General features: G+C 42.0%; 1 protein-coding gene and 1 pseudogene across 1 annotated transcript; both read right to left on the reverse strand.

Moving 5' to 3' along the window:
- Window positions 1-4,448: 4,448 nt before the first annotated feature.
- On the reverse strand, window positions 4,449-8,859 carry LOC128457471 (UDP-glucuronosyltransferase 2C1-like; annotated as a pseudogene).
- Window positions 8,860-11,150: 2,291 nt separating this feature from the next.
- On the reverse strand, window positions 11,151-16,351 carry LOC128457530 (UDP-glucuronosyltransferase 2C1). Its single transcript, XM_053442263.1, has 4 exons — window positions 16,072-16,351; window positions 15,659-15,957; window positions 14,832-15,545; window positions 11,151-14,151 (listed from the first exon to the last, which is right to left on the reverse strand). Exons 1-4 carry the CDS (start codon window positions 16,118-16,120, stop codon window positions 13,567-13,569), a joined length of 1,647 nt encoding a protein of 548 aa, XP_053298238.1. The 5' UTR covers window positions 16,121-16,351; the 3' UTR covers window positions 11,151-13,566.
- Window positions 16,352-16,658: the final 307 nt, after the last annotated feature.

Genomic DNA, 16,658 nt, shown 5'->3' on the forward strand with positions numbered 1-16,658 from the left:
ACGGATCCAGGGGCGGCAGCAGCAGCAGCAGAGGGGAGTTCAGGTTTGCACAAGGAGGCAGGTTTGACGTCACAGAGGCAGATAGCAAGCTGATGACAAGAGAACAGGATAGTAAACTAGCTCTGCACTAGTTGTGTTCATGCAGGAGTCCAAGCAGTTTTCCAATAAATTGCACCACACTCCTGGAGCAATGGCTTCAAATTATAAGTCTTGAAAGTGCCGCTGCCACATTTGTTTCACCAAACTCTTGACTTGTTTGATTGATAGCACCCGAACAGGACCAGTGACTGGTCCCAAACCCGGCTGCAGGAGATTCACAGCTGAAATCATTCCCTGGCACAACAGCCCTGTTCCCTCTCTGCCAACTGCATAAATATAACTGGTGGATGAATCTCACAAAGACCCATTTGATCCAGGATCATGGATATGATTTAGATCATGTGCATCTCGTTCCTGATGTTACACTTGGCCAAGTATGAACTCACAGTCCTCTACAGGATTAGGGAATAACGATAAATAAACACAAGCTAATGGAAATCAGCTCTGTTAGAGGACTTGTGAATGTCCGTTGGTTGCAATAAATAATCATATATACCTGTCAGCCTGTAGTTATACATGTTTCTCTGCTTAATTTATTCCTCATTTGTCAGAAAACCCGACAGATATTAACCGCCCCATGTGACACAGATCGCTTTCCTGCGTGATGTTTTTTGTCTTTTAGCGTCACTTTAACGATTCCCCATCTAATAAGATCCAATCGTTTATTTTTATTACCTTAGCACAAGTTTAAGATTCAGAGACAAGGATTTCAGTTCATACTCTGTAAGCATGACCTCTTGGAGATGTTATGATAGAATATAGATTAAAAAACATATATCCTGTCGTTTATTACAGACATATATGTATTATATTATATATATATATACATATTTTATATTTTTCTTTGTGACCTAGCGTGACCTTGTGACACATTCAGAGTCTAGAAGTGCCCGTTACTACTTCCCCCGATAAAACTACGCAGGACAATACGAACTCTGCTGTAACTTTGTACATTCTCGTTCACTGACAGCTCTGTTGTCCGTCCTCCAGCGGTAAACTCAACCATATGGATCTGAAACTAATGGAGCAAAGTGTCATCTCGGATTTGTCTTGTGATCCATCGTCCGTGAAAGAGAAACATTATCACACCACTTTAACTGCGTCGCTTTGACTGGTCCAAGAAAATGAGTCTAGCTTTCGTAACAATTGATTCAGCGAGAAGATACTGTTTTATAAATCAAAATAGAAAACAACTGACGGGGGCAGACACGTTCACGTACTCTAGATCTAGAAAGAAAATGTCCTTAAAACAGATCTATGTAGAGAGATGAAGGAGAAATCGCAGTCATTGAAGAACTGTTTGTTTTGGGGACAAACTTATTCTAACCCAGCCTCTCGACTGGAGGAGATGGGGATCGAACCTTCTGGTTAGTGGATGAGCCACTTTACCTCCTGAGCTACAGCCCCCAATATTATGGAAACTATACAGTTCCTAAACTCAGAGTTAAAATATCATTACACATGGTGAGTTTATACAGAACACGATTATCTCTAATTTTAGAAAATAATCTTAGTAAGTAAGTTTATATTACAACATTCAATATTAGGTTTTTAAGTGAATATCTCACTGTTATTAATGAGCTGCTGGAAGTAAAGAATAAAAGTGAAATCCTCTAAAGACAGAGAGCGGCGAGAAGAAGACGGATGAAGACACATGTCACAAACACTGCGGCTGCTTCCCGGTTTCCAGCCACACGATCCCACACATTTCGGATGATGTGGTTCCGTCTGGGAGCAGTCGTGCTCCTGGCCGGTAGAGAAAGTACTTCATGTGATCTGTGAGACTGTGGAGAGAATGATGTCATGGCTTACAGATGCCTCATGGGAGCACAGGCTGCAGAGCATGAATGTGTGTGAGTGAGAGTATAGAGTTGAGTTGAGTTACCTCGAATCTGCAAGTACATGCTTGTTGCTTTAAGAGTCGAGGTATGCAGTAAATAACTCTGTACAAACAATGCACACACTCACGTTTGTCATATATTTAGCAGTAGTCATAGTTTCTCTGTATCAGCCAATCGATATCTTGCTTTGCAGTAAAGACAGGCTCAAATACTGAGGTCTATTAACATCCTGGTCAGTGAGATCAATATATAACAAAATATTAGTTTTGTCTAGAATGTTTGATTTCCCCCCTAAAATATCTCAGACTTAATGCAAACAATTTTTAATCCAGATATATGACGGAGGTCTGGTTGTAATTTTCTATTTCCAGTTGCTCCGCCATGTGTGCGGGAGCCAAAATACATTTTTGGTGTGTTCATGTGATAAATGTCAAGTTGCACCTGCCTCACTTCTTCACATGTTCTGGTCGTGTCCATTTAAGTTCCTTCTTTCAGAAACAACCCACCCCCCCCCCCACACACACACACCAAATTTAGCCAAATCCTTTGACTGACATTTTTTGGAATTGTTCCAATAGCAACACTTAACGTATCAGCTGTTAAATCTCTACAGGCCCGTCAAGCTGTTTTACTTAAATGGAAGAATCCAGGGTCCCGTCTTTCATCATGTCCTGTATAAAATCTGTTTTACTACCCAGAGATCAGAGAGGAACATTAACAAGGTGCTGACATCTTCTGAGAAATACTTTACAATCATTTCTGAGAATACTTTCTCTTCTTCTGCCATTTTTTTATCTCTTCTTACCCAGTCTTAGTCTATCAATTTTTATTTCTAATCTCATTATTTCCTGACCAAACCTCTTATGTGACCATAAAAGTATAAATTATAGATTTTTTGTATGTTTTCTTGTCTCATAATGATAACCTTGTTTATCCTTAGTTTATCTCCTGTAGTCAGCTTTGGTTGTTGTTTGTGTGCTTGTTCATGTCTGAGCTCGTGGACGTATTGGATGTGAGTGAGTGTTCATCATTTAAAGCAAAATGAAGCTTCCCTGCAAAATTATACTTTAAAACATTGTTGACAATCCTTAAAAAAGCCATTTGAAAGAAAAGAAAACTAAGATAATTCAATAAAATAAAACTAATTATATGCCTTTAGGTAGATAGGGTTATTACTCATTGCTGAATTATTTGGCAGTTGTCAAGTTTCTCATTTTGCCGTCATTCTGTAGAATCTACACCCACTCTCAAAATGCAGTACTTAATCTTATGAAGGCTTCTCCTCTCCCCGCAGTCACGGCGCAGCCTTGACAAGTCTCTAACACAAAACATGCCCAGTGACATCATCCAACGGCAGCCGCGATCACAGGAAGGATTTTCCAAGAAAAAAAGGCGGTGCAAAGTCTGAGGGGGAGGCAGAGGAGGAGAAGGACAAAGAGAAAATAGATCGAGGGAGGAGGACACAGGGAGGGAGGGAGGGAGGACACAGGGAGGGACGGAGGGAGGCAGCAGCGAGGAGACAGGAACATGCACAGCACCTGTTTTGTGTGTCTAAGTGATCTGCTCCTGCTGCAGATGTTAGGGCGTCTGACCTTGTGTCTGGTCGAGTCGAGGCGTCCCTCAGGGCAAAAGCAATCAGGAGAACTACACGTGAAAACTGTGCAGCTTAGAAGTAGATGGATTATCACAGGAGTTGAGGGTTGTAGTGGATGTTGACTTTAAGCGTTATCCTCCTTGAGGTTACAGTTATTCTTAGAGGACATATTATGAAACATGGGATGGAAGTTTATAGTCAATGGTCCCTTGAGGTCAAAAGATGTCAGCCTCTTCAAGGAATATAGACCAAATTAAGAAGATCCATATTTTTTCAACTTGCCTACAATTTCGAAATGACCTTAAGATCACAATCAACTCATTAACGTCTCATTTGTTTGATATAATCAGTGCAGCTTGGAAGGATTACGTTTGGATCTGTTAAAATCTTCACATTCTCAGATAATCACAGTTGACAATCAGGAAAGTCCCGGAGCAAATTTTCCCTGTGATAGTCTGGAGGTGTGAATCAGCCCAAAAGGCCTGGGTTCGATTTACAGACATAACGCGTCCCGCTTCCATTCTGATGCCGTCTGACTGTGATTTGACCCTTTCGTGTTTTATTTCATCCATGTGGCTGTTGTTGGTTTGTCCATTATTGTATTTTAACTAGATGTGTTATAGGTAGAAGTGAGAAAAAAAAAAATACCAAATTAATGAAGAACAGATAAAGAAACTTGTGTCTAAAGAGTATTAGCATGACGTAAAATCTCATTATGTAGAGAAAAGAAACATTAGTTTGTCTTGTACTTAAATTTAAACTAGGATGGAACAGGCTCTTAAACTCGATCATGCTGGAGGACAAACTCAAACAGGATTGTTATTTGTTCAAATGAAACACCGCAATTACACTTATCGGTTTGGACGGTTCCTCCGGGTCATTAAAATGTGTTTTAAACTCAAGAAACAATCGCATCAATTCTTCCACTTTATTTATCCACTGGGTTTTGATTGCAAATCATTCACCCGTTTTGCCAAAGCTATTATTTTATGTCAGTGCCCACCAGATTCCTAAAGTCTCACGTGGCCCCGAAAAATCCTGTTAGCGTCAACACACATCCCTCTTTAGCTTTAAAATAAAATATCTGTGAGGCGACTGTGTTAAACTTGAACTCGTGTTTGTTATTCATGGATTCAGAGAAGCTCTTTAAAACACTTCTGTAGCTTCCTCCTTCAACAGCAGTGACGTGTGGACACAATGCAGATGCAACTAACTCTATATGAAAATGTTATTTCTGTAAAATCGTTCTGGTTTTTTTGTGCAAATCTGTAACAAAGCATCTGTTTTTTCGACCTACTGCAGATTATGGCGAGGTCATTGTTTCTACTGATCCAAATACATATTCAATTTTGATTCTCTTGGACAACAAGATGATTGCAGGTGATTACACTGAGTGTGTGTAGGTGTGTGTGTCAGTGTGTGTGTGTGTGTGTGTGTGTGTGTGTGCGTGCACCCTGGAATAATCTTCACCTCTTTGTTTTCCTCATCAGCCCAGGAGTCTGAGGCTGAGTATCGCTGAATAATAAGTTAAAACCTAATTTAACTGCAACCTCACTCGTCTCATAAATGGAAACCATGTGCTTTATCAAAGAGAAATTTCCCCTCCAGGCTCTGATTGTTTCAAGGCATCTGTTTTTTGGATTCGTCCAGAGAGAGGGGGAACAGTGGTAACAGTCTATTTTCTGAAATTAAAGGATTTTCCAGAGCAGTTTTTTGAGATTCATCTTCTCCGTTGCTCTGACTTTACTTTAGAGGCTGATGTAATTTATGAGGATCGATATAAACATAAAGAAAAACAAGCGAGACCAAATTGATCTAAGTTTTCCACAGAGTACTGGTTGCCGGCGGCGTCCTGGAAATGGTACATGTGGTTCTGATATTGTGATTCACTTCACTGCAGATCACACAATCCTGTACCAGCACATCATCACAGAGAAAATATTGCATTGTCTCTTGTATAAGAGAAATGAATGTACCCGAATCACATCTGCAGAAAATGTTGCCTTTACATGGATACCAAGACAATTCATATTGACCCTGTGGTTAGAGAAATGAACTCTCATAAAATGTCAATAATGGCTTTCTATTATATTCTATCACACCTTTAGCATTTTTTGGGATGTGCACAGTGGTAACATGAATTGTGTACTTTATAGCAATATTGACACAGAGACTTTTTCTTTGATCTTTGTCACATCTGAATTGGTTTTAGCCCCAAAATCCAACAATTTTGGGGTTTGGCACATAATAAATTAATGAAGCTGAGACAGCGATTGGCGTTTTCGGTTCCATATGTTTTAATGTTATAGTGGATATAAATTTAAAGACTTGTGTAGATGAGACAGCAATTAAACATTTTTAACCCAAAATATGAATCTATGAACAAACAGTTGATAGGTAATATTGAAACAGGAAAGAGGCTCTACTATTTTTATTAGGCTATATATATATTTAAATGTATACTAAATCAGTTAACTGGTCATCATTTTACTTCTAATACAACAAATACGTACAAATAATATAGCGGGGGATGTACAGAAAGTTTGTGTCTACAGAGCTTAAGAGAACCCATTCAATTTGAATTCTAAACATTTCGAGGCTCATTCAGCTTTGGATTTTGTCTTCCTTCTACTTCTGCAGCATAGGAACCAGAAAACAGCCACAGTGACGAGCAGCAGTGCAGCCGCAGCAGTCAGCAACACTAACAGAACATCTAAACTGTAGTACGAGTACCAGGGCATCTTATAAGCCTCCGTACGCAGGTGTGCTGCCCCTTTGTGACGGATCACATACTCCACCCAGAAGATAGCGTGATCCATGGGTGCTATAGGCTGATCTCTGTGCAAGCTAGAGAGTCTTTGCATGTTCTGTCTGTAGCTGTCCTGCAGGAGCACTTCCTGAAGACCTTGTTTGAAACTCTGTCCATTAAGATCGCCCAGCTCAATGATCTTGGCAGCTCCTCTGTCCCGCAAACGTACAAGGTTGTCAAACTGGTCAAATAACAGGGGTATGCCGACCACGGGCACCCCGTGGTAAATGGCCTCCTGGACTCCGTTGGTTCCTCCATGAGCTACAAAGACTTTGGTCTGAGGGTGGCCCAGGAGGTCCCTCTGCGGCATCCAGTCCACGATGAGCGTGTTGTTTCCCAAAGTGGAGGGACGCTCCCCTTTGTGTCGCCATATCACCTGATCAGTAAACAAAAAGGATCAACATTAATTTGCTGCACCTCTGTTCAGGAGCAGACAGATAATACGGCAACAACAATCTGGGAGCCCATCGGCCATCATCTGATGATGAATTAGCCTCTGGGACCAAAGGCCAATCTATTGAGGCTTCCTGTGTAGTGAAGGGATATCCGTTTCACTCGACTCCATCTTCCATTATCTGTACACTGTTTAAAGGTGTACAGATCCAGCTGTGCTAAATACGTTCTAATTATTAGGAGTCATTGAAGGGAGCTGAAGGACTCAACGACTCCTAACAACTCCCAGCAGTCAGTTAGAACTAAAGAAGCCTGAAAGAAGGTGAAACTCAACAAAGTCCAGTTGACCTGTTTTTTAAGATTTTCTTTCACATATCAGACTAGTCAAACTTTTTTCCAAACAATCACAAACAGTAATACTTATTGTAGCAATGTTAGGTATATATGTGATTTTGGTTCATCTCTAATAACGGCTACCTGCATGTGAATGTAGAGAGATTTAAAAAGTCAGCCGATGCATTCCAGTGTTTTTTTTACTTCATCTGCTGTTGATTAATTGCTCTGTGGCACATTTCTAGCTTTTAACATTTAACGAGTACGTTACCTTCTGAGGCATCTTGGCAAAAGCGCTGGCGATCTCATCTGCAGCCTCTTTGGGTAAAGCGTTCACCAAGGTTCCAAGAGTCATGATGATCACACCATGCTCACCGGCGCTCTGAACGAACTGCTCCAGGTCCGCTGGCAGAGGCTGGGCCGGTTTGCACTGGAACCCTCCGATGTAGATGACGTTCGGCATCGTGGGCCGAGGGAAGTCAAACACAAAGTCTGACCTGAACAGCCATATGTCTGCCTCCTGAAGCATCGAGATGATGTCACATTCACCCTCGATATATTTACTGCAGGCAACATCGTAGATTGGCCTGATCAAGAATTTGTTCTGGAACAATATGATGCTGAAGAAAAACAGGTTCTTGATCCTCTGCATGAAATTCATTTTGTCGGTTAAACCCGATCCTGGCACTGGGATATAAGAGAGTGGGGAGGGGGCTATGGCAAATTGTCCGTCTCCGCCGGGGATCCAGCGAACATTTAGCACCAGGGGCAGTTTGAGATACTTTGCTAACAGAACCCCTGGTGCTATGGCTGGGTCGGTGAGAACAAGATCATATTGGGCATCCCTTAATCTTTTGACCATATTTTCATCATCTAATAATTGACTGATGGCACCATACCAGATAGAATGAACTTGAGTTATCATCGAGAGGAAATCCTTTGTGATTTTGATCTAAGCTAGAATTGACGCCCCGTCTCTCTGCGCCTGAAAACAATCGTAAGAAAATAAGTATTACGAAAATCCAATAAATATGAATTATAATAATTAAATAACTAGACGACCCAGTGGGGCACAGCACATCAACCATGATGGCATACCTTCATGTGTTGCTGCAGGAACTCATCAAAGAAGTTCTCCATACCCTCATCCATTTGAATTGTAATGGATGTGTAAAGAGGAGACTCCTCTGGGATGTACCAGCTGTTGCTGCCCCGGATCACAGTGAGGCTGTGTCCTCTCGCATGAAGCTCGTCCAGCAGCAGCTTCATGTTGATCCAGTGGCTGCCGTCAATGGGGAACACCAGAATGTTCCCTCCGTGGCAAGGAGGGGGGATGGAAATCAGACCAACGCTGAGGAGAACCAATATTCCACAGACACGAGACAGGGGCAAGGTTCCTAAAATACAGGAGTGAGAAACAATTGCATTTTAATATGTGAGTATTCACAAGTTTATAAATTGAAAATTATAATACTATCAAAAACATGAACAAGTTCCTGAGATTCACTCACCCATGCTTGAGAGTGGCAGCCGTAGTTCTGCCTGCCTGCACGCTGAAATTCACTTTAAAGGATTCCTTGCATATTTGAGTTCAAACTCCACATCTGATTGGTCCACAACGGTAAATGAGTTACAATGTCTGTGTCATAGAAAGCTATGATGCTGCAGACAAAAAAAATTACCAAAGTATTAACTTCTTATTTAAGATGCCTTTGTAGATTTATCACTGAAAACCTGATCATGTTGTCAAACTAGTGTGTGAAGTTGTGTGAAGTTTCATGAGTGTTTATTTCTCTGTCACACGTGAACACATGTGACCTCTTTCATAAGGTTGTTGGTCCAGGTTGGGTAACTTGAACCTTCTGGAATTTCACACATAATGTGGCAAAGGGATAGTTCACCCAAAAATGAAAATCCACTCATTCTCTACTCACCACTATGAGGTGGTGGGTGAAGTGTTTGAGTCCACAAAACACTTTTGGATTTTCAGGGGTAAACAGTGTTGCAGCCAGATCAAATACAATTGAAGGCAATGGGACCCCTTCTTCAGATGTAATAGAAGAAAATGCCTCCATACTGCTCCTGTGGTGTCATCCAAGTGTCCATAAGCCCAGACATTCAAGTTTGACTTAAAACGGTGTCATTTGCACCATGTTTTAAGTCTTAATATCCTCTGATATCCTCTTCTGGAGGCGCGATCACGTTCAAGAACATGCACTACACACAAGCACTCGCCCGAGGTGGGAACGAGACGAGATCCGCGAAAACTCACGATAAGTACCTGTAGCATCGCTAGTTCAAGTAGCATCACTAGTAGCATCACTAGTTCAGGTAGCATCACTAGTAGCACCACTAGTTCTAGTAACATCGCTAGTTCAGGTAGCATCACTAGTTCTAGTAGCATCCCTAGTTCAAGTATCATCACTAGTTCAGGTAGCATCACTAGTAGCATCACTAGTTCAGGGAGCATCTCTAATTCTAGTAGCATCGCTATTTCCAGAAGTATAAGCTGCCTAGCTGAAATTACTGCAGGAAGTGATGTCGTCACGTGCCCTTTTGGTGAGAGCATAAAGGTACAAGCTTGTGCGGTGTGCATGCACTCGAACGCGGCTCGGGGCAGATGGATAGCAGCGGACATTCAGGCTAAAACATGGAGTAGGTGAAGCCTTTTCGAATTGAATTTAAACACCACAGGATCAGTTTGGAGTCAGTCAATGTTTTCTTCTGTTGTTTTTTTACGTTAGAAGAATTGATCCCCATGTTCTTCCATTGGCAGCAACATTGTGATCCCCCTGAAACTCCAAAAGTGTTATGTGGACTCTAACACTTCACCCACCCCTCCATCGGCATTGGTGGTGGGCAGATAATGAGGGAATTTTTATTTTTGGGTGAACTATCCTTTTAAACCTGGAGAAAGACAAGTTTCCTGGAAAAATACTGCTTCTTGTTATGTGCTTTCTTCACCTGCTGATTTCTCTAATGCATGTTCCTGTTGCCAGATCTGACAATAGCTGCCAGTTGAATGTAGGGCGCAGGCAGGGGTGGACTGGCCATCTGGCATACCGGGCATCGTCCCGGTGGGCCGTTGACCCAATGTGGGCCGGTCTGGTCCGCTATGTTTTTTTTTTGTTTTTTTTTCTCTTCTTCCTCTCTAAATCCCTCCAATTGGGCCGGCCAATTGGCTACAGAGGGCTAGCAGTGTGTTGCCAGCATTGACACATATTATTGGTCTATTGTTTGTCATTGTCAATCAATCATTGGCTGACAGGCTCAGAGAGCCCGGACAGTGCTGTCAATCACAACACAAACCAGGGTGGGGCGGGACCTCATGGCATTGGCGGGGGGAGTCGCGGGACGGGCTGCTGCTGAGACAGAAACTTAAAATGGATAATAAGAGTTAAAAACGCCCGGGTGGCGCTGAGAAGCATCAGGAAAAAAAGCTGAAGTCTCTAGAGGTGGAGGCTGCTAAATGTGCCAAACTGACGGACCTGTTTGGTGCCGGGTTCACCAGCCCAGCAGCAGCAGGTGCGCCGGGAGACGAGCGAGGAGGACTCGACAATGATGAGCGAGTGGAGGCAGACATGGTAAGTAACGCTGGCCTGGGGCTGGCTAGGCTACATTTTTGTAGCATGTCCAAAACAAAGTAGAAAACGTTTTTGATTTTGTTTTAATATGCCGAATTGTGATATTATGGGTTATTATTGTTCAGATGATTTAGCTAAGCTAGCTAAGAGCTGCTAACGTCTTCTGTTGCCATAGCAACAGTAAACTTTCTCAGCTGTAAATAGAGATGCAGAATCAAGCTAATTCTTTTCAGAAGTTTTATTGTGCTTATGTGTTGATCCTTAATGGTGTGATCATGTACACTAAATGATCAATTATTCTCCATTACAGGTTGTTGTAATATATTTGAGGAGTCGTTCTCCCTCTGTTTTATATGTGGACATTTGGGACCACTGTTAGAATTTGGTAAGTTTATCATGTATTTTTTAATGTATAAATTCATACTTCATAATTATAATAATTTTCAAAAGGTTTTAAAAGAAACACACATCCAAAAAGTTCTCAACTCTAGGTGCAGGACAGAGGAAAACATTTTATTTATTTTTCAGACATTATAATGTATCCATGTTCTTCTCAGGTTGACCACTTGACATGTGAGAGCCTGAGGAGTTGTTCCCCCTCTGTCCATGTTCGAGGACTTGCTCTATGTCTGCCTCCACTCTCTGCCTTCACTGTACCATGTCTGTTGAGTCTCCTCTAGTCTGGTGAGTTTATCATTTTTTATTTTTTATGAAATCATACTTAATTTGTGATGATTAGAGACATTATAATGTATCCATGTCCTTCTCAGGTTGACCACTTGGCATGTGAGAGCCTGAGGAATTGTTTTCCAGACACAGGTAGAGCTGGCAGGGGCAGGGGCCCTCAGCCTTTGTTTTTCTTTGCTTCTGCACCTTACAACATACATCACACCTTATTTTCACACATCCAAACACTGTTAACACCACTGACGCATAACATATTTTACACATCCCATTACGTAGTTAGAGCTATCTTGATTTGGAGTTAAATAAATTTACTTTTGGCTTGAGAGGTTTGTGTGTGGCCTCCCTTCTTGTTGCCGTCTTTGAGCTAGGTGGTAACAGTAGTATGCATGAGAGAAGATGCCGCGAGATTTGTGGACTTCTATGTGGTGTCCACTGATAATGTAGTGGGCTGGTCTGGACAGACAATGCCAGGGCTGAATTTTTGTCCCAGTCCACCCCTGGGCGCAGGTTTCAGATATGAACTCTGTTGATCCTAGGAACATCCGATATCACTCTGAGGATTAGTCGTGGAGGGTAAAGCTTTCAAATCCTTTACTTTCATACTTGAAGTACCAACATTTCACTATAAATTACTCCATCACCAATTAAATTCCTACACTAAAAATTTTGAGCACAAGTGTTTGAACATTACAGGAAGATCTACTTAAGGGATCAAATGTAAAAGTTTATAATTCTAGAAAAAGACCCATTTGGACTATGTTTGTAGATTCAGGTCCAGTATAGAGATCTAGAGTTGCTCTTTTACATGCATCACACACCCGGATAAGTCAGACATGTTCTCACCTACAGGTACTACTCAGTTTGCAGTAGGTGGGGGGGGGGGGGGGGGGGTGGGGGGCTGAGTAGAGCGTGCAGGAGGCAGGAGAGTAACATCATCAACATGACCCCTCGCTCTCTGCTCTGATCACATATCAGTTCAGTCCCTTTTGCACTAGTGAGATAACAGAGTTGCAAGTTCATAGATCGTGTGTGAAAGCACTTTGATAACAGATGTCTTCATGTGTAAGAAGCATTTTATTGTTGTAGTAGTTTGAGGAGGAGCAAATTTACAAGATTGTTTTATCCTGCAACTTATGATTATTCTTGCTTGATCTGTTAATCATTCAGCCAATTGTTTGGTTTGTTAGTTTGGTCTCCTGCTGTCTCCTCCATGCTCTTGAGACTGTGCTGAGAGACACTGCACTTATGGATGTGTCACCCATGAGGAGCTGGACTACCTGTGCAACCTGATTTGGCTGCAAATACCGCCTCCTGCTACCAGTAGTGAAAAGGACACAAGCAGAAGACAAAGCTAGAGAAGAATCAGTCAGGAAGGATAAGGAGAGAGCAACTGTCTGTGGCCACCACATGTAGAACCACTCCCTTTTCAAGGGTTGTTTTGCTTTTGCCTCCATTGCACCTGTTGTCACTTGCATTTGCACCAAAGCAGGTGAACTCAATTCACTATCACTTCTTCCAAAATTGACAAATAAATATTCCTGAAGTTTAACTGACTTGTTGTTAAACTGACATGATTAGTTGTTCCCTTAGCCTTTTCGAGCTGTGTACTTTAAATTGACCTTAATATTGTGTGAGTCACTTTTTCAGGATACCTTTTTTCACCTTTCACGGAGTCTAGTCTGGCTTCTTTGCATTTCCTGGTTACCTCAGATTTTCCCAGGATATATCCAATGCAGGGCCACAGTCCTTTATCCTCAAAGTAACATTGAGAACTCTCTGCTGGGTTCTAATGACTGCCCAATTACAGCCTCTGGTGATTGTAAACTGTATATGGAGCATTTGTTTGGGATTTGCACAGGGGGATCATGAACAGTATATTTGATTCTCTAGCAAAAATGACAGAGACTTTCCTTTGAAATTATACAAATATATTGATCTTTGCCCTAATCAATATAAAATGATAGATAATTCATATAACAAGTTAGGTTTGTCACATCTGAATTGGTTTTAGACAAAAAATCCCAAACAGACACCAATCCGCAATGATGTAATTTTTAACCGAATATGAAGCCATGATGAAACAGTGATAGCTAATGGTGGTACTGGTTGTCATTTTACTTCCTATATAACAAAGGCGCACAAATGAGATACCTAAGGATACACAGTCGATTGTGTCTACAGAGCTTTAGAGAACCTATTCTAGAAGATTTCTAAACATTTTGAAGATCATTCAGCTTTAGATTTTGTCTTCCTTCTACTTCTGCAGCATAGGAACCAGAAAACAGCCACAGTGACGAGCAGCAGTGCAGCCGCAGCAGTCAGCAACACTAACAGAACATCTAAACTGTAGTACGAGTACCAGGGCATCTTATAAGCCTCCGTACGCAGGTGTGCTGCCCCTTTGTGACGGATCACATACTCCACCCAGAAGATAGCGTGATCCATGGGTGCTATTGCCTGATCTCTGTGCAAGCTAGACAGTCTTTGCATGTTCTGTCTGTAGCTGTCCTGCAGGAGCACTTCCTGAAGACCTTGTTTGAAACTCTGTCCATTAAGATCGCCCAGCTGAATGGTCTTGGCAGCTCCTCTCTCCTCCAAACGTACAAGGTTGTCAAACTGGTCAAAGAAGAGGGGTATGCCGACCACAGGAACCCCGTGGTAAATGGCCTCCTGGACTCCATTGGTTCCTCCGTGAGCAACAAAGACTTTGGTCTGAGGGTGGCCCAGGAGGTCCCTCTGCGGCATCCAGTCCACGATGAGCGTGTTGTTTCCCAAAGTGGAGGGACGCTCCCCTTTGTGTCGCCATATCACCTGATCAGTAAACAAAAATAATCAATATCAATTTTCTGCACCTCTGTTCATGAGCAGACAGACAAAACGGCAACAACAATCTGGGAGCCCATCGGCCATCATCTCATGATGAATTAGCCTCTGGGACCAAAGGCCAATCTATTTAGGCTTCCTGTGTAGTGAAGGGATATCCGGGTCAATCGACTCCATCTTCCGTTATCTGTACATTGTTTAAAGGTGTACAGATCCAGCTGTGCTAAAAACGTTCTAATTTAACGAGTAGGGTCATTAGTAGTCATTGAGGTTTCCTGAAGGACTCAAGGACTCCTAACAATTCCCAGCAATCACTAATACCTGGGAGTCCAAGCAGTCAGTTAGAACTGAAGAAGCCTGAAAGAAGGTGAAAATCAACAAAGTCCAGTTGACCTGTTTTTAAGATTTGGATATTTCAAATAGTTTCTTTCACACATCAGACGAGTCAAATCTTTTTCCAAACAAATCACAAACAGTAATACTTATTGTAGCAATGTTAGGAATAGATGACAATTTGGTTCATCTCTAATAACGGCTACCTGCATGTGAATGTAGATAGATTTAAAAAGTAATCCGATGCATTTCAGTGTTTTTTTTTTACTTCATCTGCTGTATATTAATTGCTCTGTGGCACATTTCTAGCTTTTAACATTTAACGAGTACGTTACCTTCTGAGGCATCTTGGCAAAGACGCTGGCGATCTCATCTGCAGCCTCTTTGGGTAAAGCATTCACCAAGGTTCCCAGAGTCATGATGATCACACCATGCTCCCCAGCGCTCTGAACGAACTGCTCCAGGTCCGCTGGCAGAGGCTGGGCCGGTTTGCACTGGTACCCTCCGATGTAGATGACGTTCGGCATCGTTGGCCGAGGGAAGTCGAACACAAAGTCTGACCTGAACAGCCATATGTCTGCATCCTGAAGCATCGAGATGATGTCACATTCACCTTCAATGTATTTACTGCAGGCAACATCGTAGATTGGCCCGATAAAGAATTTGTTCTGGAACAATATGATGCCGTAGAAAAAAAGGTTCTTGATCCTCTGCATGAAATTCATTTTGTCGGTTAAACCCGATCCTGGCACTGGGATATAAGAGAGTGGGGAGGGGGCTATCGCAAATTGTCCGTCTCCGCTGGGGATCCAGCGAACATTTAACACCAGGGGCAGTTTGAGATACTTTGCTAACAGCGCCCCTGTTGCTGCAGCCGGGTCGGTGAGAACAAGATCGTATTGGGCATCCCTTAATCTTTTGACCATATTTTTATCACCTAATAATTGAGTGATGACACCATACCAGATAGAATGAACCTTAGTTATCATGGAGAGGAAATCCTTTGTAATTTTGATTGAAGCTAGAATTGACGTCCCTTCTCTCAGTGCCTGAAAGAAATCGTAGGAAAATAAGTATTAAGTAAATCCAATAAATATGAATTGTAATATTTAAATGAATAGATGACCCAGTGTGGCTCAGTACATCAACCATGATTGCATACCTTCATGTGTTCCTGTAGGTGCTCATCAAAGAAGTTCTCCAGACCCTCATCCATTTGAATTGTAATGGATGTGTAAAGAGGAGACTCCTCTGGGATGTACCAGCTGTTGCTGCCCCGGATCACAGTGAGGCTGTGTCCTCTGGCATGAAGCTCCTCCAGCAGCAGCTTCATGTTGATCCAGTGGCTGCCGTCAATGGGGAGCACCAGAATGTTCCCTCCGTGGCAAGGAGTGGGGATGGAAATCAGACCAACACTGAGGAGAACCAATATTCCACAGACACGAGACAGGGGCATGGTTTCTAAAATACAGGAGTGAGAAACAATTGCATTTTAATATGTGAGTTTTCACAAGTTTATAAAGTGAAAATTACAATACTGTCAAAAACATGAACATGTTCCTAAAATTCACTCACCCATGCTTGAGAGTTGCAGCCTTAGTTCTGCCTGCATGCACACTGACATTCCCTCTAAAGGATTCCTTGCATATTTGAGTTCAAACTCCACATCTGATTGGTCCTTAACGGTAAATGAGTTACAATGTCTGTGTCATACAAAGCTATGATGCTGCAGACAAAAAAATTACCAAAGTATTAACTTCTTATTTAATATGCCTTCGTAGATTTATCACTGACAACCTGATCATGTTGTCAAACTAGTGTGTGAAGTTGTGTGAAGTTTCATAAGTGTTTTTTCTCTGTCACACGCAAACACATGTGACCTCTTTCATAAGGTTGTTGGTCCAGGTTGGGTAACTTGAACCTTCTGAAATTAGACACATAACATGGCAAAAGGATAGTTCACCGAAAAATGAAAATCCACTCATTCTCTACTCACCACTATGAGCTGATGGGCGAAGTGTTTTAGTCCACAAAACACTTTTGGAGTTTCAGGGGTAAACAGTGTTGCAGCCAGATCCAGTAGCATAGCTAGTTCAGGTAGCATCACTAGTTCTGGTAGCATCCCTAGTACTAGTAGCATCAGTAGTTCAGGTAGCATCGCT

Source organism: Pleuronectes platessa, chromosome 15 (assembly GCF_947347685.1).
Source record: "Pleuronectes platessa chromosome 15, fPlePla1.1, whole genome shotgun sequence".
Lineage (NCBI taxonomy): Eukaryota > Metazoa > Chordata > Actinopteri > Pleuronectiformes > Pleuronectidae > Pleuronectes > Pleuronectes platessa.

What these genes read in the sequence shown, in the direction of transcription:
- LOC128457530 (XM_053442263.1), bottom strand. Translation starts at nt 16,120, where the DNA reads ATGTCAGTGTGCATGCAGGCAGAACTAAGGCTGCAACTCTCAAGCATG. An exon ending in GCTGCAACTCTCAAGCATGG is followed by an intron (nt 15,958 to 16,071) that starts GTGAGTGAATTT and finishes CCTGTATTTTAG; the next exon opens with AAACCATGCCCCTGTCTCGT. An exon ending in ACCTACAGGAACACATGAAG is followed by an intron (nt 15,546 to 15,658) that starts GTATGCAATCAT and finishes GATTTCTTTCAG; the next exon opens with GCACTGAGAGAAGGGACGTC.